At 38.2% G+C, this 7328-nt stretch overlaps 1 protein-coding gene across 1 annotated transcript; it reads left to right on the top strand.

Annotated features, from left to right (window-relative positions):
• Positions 1-232: 232 nt before the first annotated feature.
• LOC132059372 (probable LRR receptor-like serine/threonine-protein kinase At3g47570) lies at positions 233-5794 on the top strand. The gene is made up of 3 exons (XM_059451967.1): positions 233-521; positions 1160-4987; positions 5190-5794. Exons 2-3 carry the CDS (start codon positions 2278-2280, stop codon positions 5627-5629), a joined length of 3150 nt encoding a protein of 1049 aa, XP_059307950.1. The 5' UTR covers positions 233-521; positions 1160-2277; the 3' UTR covers positions 5630-5794.
• The last annotated feature ends 1534 nt before the right edge of the window (positions 5795-7328 follow it).

Raw genomic sequence — 7328 nt, 5'->3', positions numbered from 1 at the left:
GATTACTTCATTGAATTTCCTAGCTTATTGAATATTGTTTAGTTTGTGGCCCTGACTGCAGCGGTTGCATGGGGCAACAACCCCATACGATGGACCAAGCAAGGGACTGAATTATGTATCCTACTTGGATAATAGCTTGGAGGACATCCTAAGTAATTTGGGATTATGGGTTTTTTGCAACCTATATATACATGGCTTTACCGCATAATTATGTAACCCGTAATCTTCTTTCCCCTTGAGGATTTCCCACATAAAATTGTGTGTTGTTTCTTTTTGTTGTTATTGCTTTCATATATTGTTGTCTCATAACATTGTTAACACATCCACAGATTTTGAAATCCGGACAGTTGATTTGAAGCCCGGTTTGAGTTGACTTTAAGCTGAGGCGTCCTAAAATTGTGGGAATAGATCCCCTAGACTAATTTGGGCTGTCATTGAAGAATTTGAATAGATTGAAGCCGTTGGAGTTTGAGTGGAGTTTGGTACTTCAACTAAGGTTCTGGCTATCAAAATTCAAGCAAGTGAGGCTTTAACTCCTAGTTTGCTTGCTTTTCTCAATAACATGTTATATTAATGCTTGTGTGCACTTAAACTAGCTAGTTCGTGTGAGTTGGCAAGCATGAGCTATGTTGAGTATTTATGAAGTCTCTAGCTAGACCAAAAGGGTTGCTTGTTGCATTTTTACATTGTTTGGTACTTTCTATTGGTATGAGTATGCTGTGATAGTTGATATCTATTTAGCATTCTTTATAACATAGTCGAGCAAGCTACAACAATGCTGGATAGGTGGCTAGTCATGCAGTGCTTGGAAGATGGGGTAAGACGTGAGGCTACTGCACTGCAAAAGACATGTAGACAGGCACCTACGCTCCGAATATTGGTAGGACATGAGGTTGATGCACCGCTTAGGTTGGGTTCAGCAACCTATGCCCCATATCTGCTTGTTATAGTTTTCATGTTGCGTTTTCACTTGCTAGATAAATTTGTAGATTGTATTTAGATGCTTTACTTGATATCACTATTATAACCGTATTGCTTAGATTATGCATTTGTGCATTACAAACGATTTCTAAAGAATAGCTCCGGGGGTAAGTTGAGAGGGCTAGTCGATGATCTTGTTAGGTCTTTACACTCACACTTGTTGTTTGGGTGTGTGCAGGATGAGCAGGTGGTGCGCAGGTAGCAGACCAGTGACTCCAGTATTCTTTAGTCATACCAGTTGAGGTGAGCCTCCATTTGATTATGGTGTCTTCTTAGCGACTTAGTATTTTCTATATTACCGAGCAGCGTCTCGTATCTTGTATCCTAGATATTAGTAGCTCCATGAGTTGTATTCTTTGGGGTTGTGTGGACAGACTTATATTTTACTTTGATTTCCGCACTTATATCTATAAGCCTGTTTGGATTGGCTTATTTTAGGTGCTTTTAAGCCAAAAAAGCTTTTAAGTATTTTTGTAGTGTTTGGGTAAGATAAAAAAGTATTTTAAAGCCAAAAAAACAAAAATAAACCATAAGTTAGGATTCTTAACTTATAACTTATGCTTATATGCCATAAGTTATGAGCCCATCCAAACAGGCTCTATATTGATACAGTTTGAGACTATATTCTCTTTCAATTTCTAATTAATTTTTGCATGCTTTAGTTTAGAGGGTTCTCCTTATGGGTAGTAGCTTGTCAGGTACCTATCGTGGCCTAGATATCAGATTAGGATCGTAACACTTCAACAAACATGGTTACATCCTTAGTTATGCTTATGCATTTATTGGTTAAAAACAAAACGATATATTTAATCCTTTGAAAAGGATATGTAACTACCCCTGACTTTCTTGTTCTGAGATAGAGATTTGAGAAGTGGAATTCTCATTTTTGGTGAAATTGACATCTGAAAATTTTGTATGCCAATAAATGCAAGCCATCAAATAGGAAAAATACCAAGTATGGACACTTGCTAATAAATGCCTACTGCAAAATATCATCTCAAACCTGATGTTTTTTGAAAATGGGTGGCGAAAACAATTTCACCCACACCCATATTAAGGATTTTTTTTTTCAAGTTTTAAAAAGGATTGAGAAAATCTGGACTGTAGCATTTACTTGGAAAAATTAAAAATAACCGTGTTATCAGGGCCAACTTGCGTGCACGTCGACCAATTCCACAGGGTACCTCTATTTACTGCTAAAACAAGAATTCAAACAAAGGGAAAGTCTCACCAGCTTTGCTTAGAAAATATTCAAAACAAGAACAAGAAATACTCTTGTTGTATAACCCCAAAAGAATGGAACAATCTTGTCTGAATACCAAGTGGTTAGTGTCATACATCTATTGCTCAATTCTTGTTATGTTATCTATGGTAGTCTCAAGCTTTGATGAACAAGTTTTGGTAGACTTCAAAAGTAGAATAACTGATGATCCATTTCAAGTCATGGCTTCTTGGAACAATTCTCTCCATTACTGCAACTGGACAGGCATAACATGCAACCCCTCCATTCAAAGAGTCATGATTCTTGACTTGAGATCACTAAAGCTCGTTGGATCCATACCGCCTTCTATTGGGAACCTCTCGTTCCTTACAGCGATAAATCTTAGAAACAATAGCTTCCATGGTGAAATTCCACATGAGTTTGGGAACTTGCTGCAGCTACAACATCTCAATCTCACTTGGAATTCTTTTATTGGAACCATTCCTGCTAATCTGAGTTACTGTACAGAACTTATATCACTTGCTCTAGAATTTAATAGGCTTGTCGGGAAAATACCTAATCAGCTCAGTTCACTTTCAAAGTTGAATTATTTAGGCCTTGCAAGCAACAATCTCACGGGAAGTATCCCATCTTGGATTGGAAATTATTCGTCTCTTCGAGGTCTTTCCCTTGCAATTAACAATCTTCAAGGACCAATACCTCAAGATTTTGGCCGTTTGTCAAAGTTGCGAATCTTCCAAGTTTATGGAAATCAGTTGAATGGTACAATTCCTCAATCTGTTCTCAATATCTCCTCTCTTTACTATTTCTCTGTTACTCAAAACTTGCTGTATGGAGAACTTCCATCAGATATAGGCCTTACTCTTCCAAATCTTGAGGTGTTTGCTGGTGCTGTGAACGAGTTCACAGGACCGATTCCGGTTTCATTATCAAATGCTTCAAAGCTTGGTGTTATTGAATTGTCTCAAAATAAGCTCAGTGGAAATGTCCCTACAGGTTTAGGGCAATTGCAAGGGTTGTACAGGATCAACTTTGAGATCAATAGTCTTGGAAGAAACACAAGTGGGGATTTGAGGTTTCTTGATTTCCTAGTTAACTGTACAAGTCTGCAAGTTTTAAGCTTTCAGGACAATTTCTTGGGAGGCGAACTGCCTAAAACAATCGGTAACCTTTCCACGAGTCTCGAAATATTTGGTCTAGGTTATAATATGATAGTCGGTTCTCTTCCTGCTGGACTAGAAAACCTTGTTAACTTGACCAGTTTATCACTGAGTAATAACAACTTCAAAGGCAGTATTCCTGAGTCTTTAGGTAAGCTTCGACGCCTACAAGGACTGGAGTTGAATGGAAACAAGTTATCAGGAATGATTCCATCTTCTATTGGCAATTTGACATCTTTGACAATTTTACACATTGAGGACAATGAACTTGTTGGAAACATACCTCCGGAGCTTGGACAGTGCACCAGTTTATCAGTGCTAAACCTTATAGGAAATAATCTTCTTGGTTCCATACCAAAGGAGCTAGCAGGTCTTTCTTCACTCTCAATTTCTTTGGCCTTAGCGAACAATTCTTTGACCGGTTCCTTGCCAGCTGAAATTGGAAGGTTGATAAATCTCAAGGAAATGGATATTTCGCATAACAAATTATCAGGTGAAATTCCAAGCACCCTAAGCAGTTGTGTCAGCTTAGAGCGCTTCATAGCGGATAATAACCTGTTTCGAGGAAGAATTCCTGAATCCTTGAAAAGTTTAAGAGGTTTAGAAGAAATTGATTTGTCACACAATAACATCTCAGGAGGAATACCGGAGTTTCTTGGGAAACTTCCGTATCTCAGGAAGCTTGATCTTTCATCCAATGAACTTGAAGGCAAAGTACCAAATGAAGGGATCTTTTCAAATGCAAGTGCAATTTCAATCTCAGGGAATCATGAACTATGTGGAGGTCCTCCAAACTACAATTTTCCTGCATGCCCTAGACAAAAAGATCCATCATCAAAGAAACACATGAGTTCAAGGACAAAAGTAGCAATTATTATTTCAGTTACATTTTTATTTTTACTTTTGTGCTCTGTTGCTGCTTGCTACATAGTAATAAGGAAGAACTCACGAAAGAGAGATCTCAGCGCACGGTCCTCAAGAGAAAGGCAGTCTGAACATTTTGATGATGACGAACCAACTTTAGCTAATGATCCATTTTTGGCAGCAAGAATAACTTACCAAGATATATTTAAGTCAACCGATAGATTTTCTGAGGATAATCTGGTCGGCACAGGAAGTTTTGGTTCTGTATACAAAGGACAGTTTAAGGTTTTTGATAAAATTATGGCAGTGAAAGTATTGAACCTACAACAAAGAGGTGCTTTGAGAAGCTTTTTGGATGAATGCAGAGCTTTGAAAAGTATAAGGCATCGTAATCTCCTTAAGATCGTAGCTGCTTGTTCAAGCATTGATTATCAAGGTAATGACTTCAAGTGCATAGTCTTTGAGTTCATGGCTAACGGAAGCCTAGATGATTGGCTCCACTCAAAAGGTGAAGGGCAATACCTCAATATTATCCAAAGACTAAACATAGCAATTGATGTTGCTTCAGCACTTGATTATCTCCACAACCACTGCCAAGTACCAATTGTTCACTGTGATTTAAAACCGAGCAACATACTCCTCGATGAAGAGATGACTGCCCATGTTGGTGACTTTGGACTGGCAAAATTTCTTTTCAAATCAGCATGGGACAAACAGACTTCTATTGCACTAAAGGGTTCTATAGGTTATATCCCACCAGGTATGTCACGATCCATATTGATTTCTCTTGCGTAATGTCTATTTCCCTTATTCCACCATGTAGCCTAACATGTAAATGTTTGCGTACCTCAATCTCATATGTCTTTCTGATGCTCAAAAAGTAAATATTCATATGAGATTGTCATTTTCATGTGAGTGAAAATATGTTAAATGTCCCAACATAATTCATCATTATCTTGCAGAATACGGTTCAGGTGTAAATGTGTCCACTCTTGGAGATGTTTATAGCTATGGTATCATGTTGCTAGAACTGTTCACTGGTAGAAGGCCAACCGATGAGATCTTCAAAGATGGCCTGAATATTCAGCAATACATCAAAACCGCTTTGCCTAGACGTGTTATGGAGATTGTTGATCCATCACTGCTTTTAGCATATGAAGAACACAGCAAAAACGAGGGCAATGCAAGTGATTTGGAAGAAAAGGCAATACTTCAAGATGATGAGTATATATCCCAGCTAAATGCCAGCACTATGGTAGAAGGATGCTTGGTCTCAATCTTGAAAATTGGACTTCTATGTTCTAGCTCATCTCCAAGGGATCGGATTCCAATAAGAATAGCTTTGGACAAGATTCACACAATCAGGAACTTATTTCTACAGTCTAAGAGGGAAATAGTATAGATAGATCAGATGGTAAGCTTAAAGCATTATCTTCAGAATTTTATTGATGGACGCTAGTATGCGCAGAACAATTTTGAAATGAAGATTATTTACAATTAATACTAAGAATTATATAAGATTGTAATTTGTACCTAGAGGAAGATCCATCCTTCTATTATCCACATCCAACTGCATCAAAATATTCAAAACTTTTGACTGAGGTACAACAGTTTATTCATTTTTTTTTTTTGTAAGTAAACAATTTTATTTGCCAAGTGAAATATGTAGAAGCGCAAAACAGCCAGATACTTAGATCCTGGACTTGGACACAGTCCCAAGTACCAGGTCTATCTAAGTATGCATATCAAAACAACAAAGTACGAAAGCATAACCTGAAGACATTAAGGGAATTTTTTTAGCTCTCTGAGCCTGCATGCCAATTTCAACTGCAGTGAGCCTTTCAGGTGCACCTCCTGGATGATCATTCTAGTAAGCATATCAGGTGTCCTTTGTTTCTTTTTAAAGATCCTCAAGTTCCCCTCCTGCAATAGATGATAAACACAAGCAGCCACAATTACTCTATACACATCTACAGTCTCAGTCCATGCCAGCTCTTCAGTCCATCCACAAGGTTGTCTATCTATGCCTTGCCACTTAGGAGTTTAGTCCAAATGGTAGTAGAGGAGTTGCAGATACACAGCAGGTGCTCAGTGCATTCATCCCCTTGTCCACATAGAGGGCATTACAGGTCATCCACCACTCCCCAAAAATCTAGTCTGTCCTTGGTACTCAATCTCCCCATGAGACTTTCTGGAAATTGCCCCCAAGTTTCAGGTACATTGCTTTAATAGAATACCTTCCCTAACATACTCAGCTGCTTTAAGTCCTTAGCATCCAGGATGACTGCTTAGGATAGATTTCCCATATTGGACATCACTTCCCATAGTAAGCACGGATACACTGCACCTACAATTTGTCTTTTTCGTTGAAAACATTCCAGAGCATTTTTCACACTGCTTCCTTATTCCATGTCACCATATCAGTAATGTTCAACCCTCCAGCAGTCTGTGGCATGCAGAGTGTATTCATTTTTCTGTTGCCTGCATGGAAAGATAAAGTTGCAGCTAGTAAAAGCTATAGCCTCAAGCATTAACTGGTCAAAGTTAGGTCCTACACAGTTGATGCAAATGTTTCTCACAAAATGTGAATTGTGATCAACAAATTAGGTGTATTCACATCATAGAGCTTGGTACTTCAATGGCTGCTTATGCTATTTCATTTCCTACTTTGCGTTGTTTCAACAGATTTCTATAAGTATCTGTGCATTTGAGAATCTCATGTTTTTGTTCTCAACTCCAACTAGACAGAACCAGTTGCACTCAATCACACCAGGGACCAAGTATTCTCAGAGGCATTGTGTCTTCCAGGTAAGGTTATCAACTAAAACTCCTCCAAGCTCACGTTAATTGTCAATGCATTTCCATACAGCACATCCCTCTACAGCATGTTAAAATATGTGAAACCGCAGCCTGAGAACGTTTGTTTTCATCTTATATTTCTGGCAGCTATAATATGTTGGCACATCTGGTTTACTGATTGAATAACAGTGCTCTTCGCATCATACATTGCAAATTCCATTTGTTTAAGCTCAGATAAACTAACTAGCATTAGGCCAAACGAAGAAATGATTGAACAGACAAGTAAAATCTTGAATCTACAA

The sequence above is a fragment of the Lycium ferocissimum genome, chromosome 6 (assembly GCF_029784015.1).
Source record: "Lycium ferocissimum isolate CSIRO_LF1 chromosome 6, AGI_CSIRO_Lferr_CH_V1, whole genome shotgun sequence".
In the NCBI taxonomy this organism is placed as follows: Eukaryota; Viridiplantae; Streptophyta; class Magnoliopsida; order Solanales; family Solanaceae; genus Lycium; species Lycium ferocissimum.
Note: the sequence above shows the minus strand (reverse complement) of the source record. Positions and strands in the feature narration are given on the sequence as shown.

Coding starts and splice junctions, on each gene's coding strand:
- LOC132059372 (XM_059451967.1), top strand. CDS start 2,278: ATGGAACAATCTTGTCTGAATACCAAGTGGTTAGTGTCATACATCTAT. Junction 4,988..5,189: donor TATAGGTTATATCCCACCAG/GTATGTCACGAT, acceptor ATTATCTTGCAG/AATACGGTTCAGGTGTAAAT.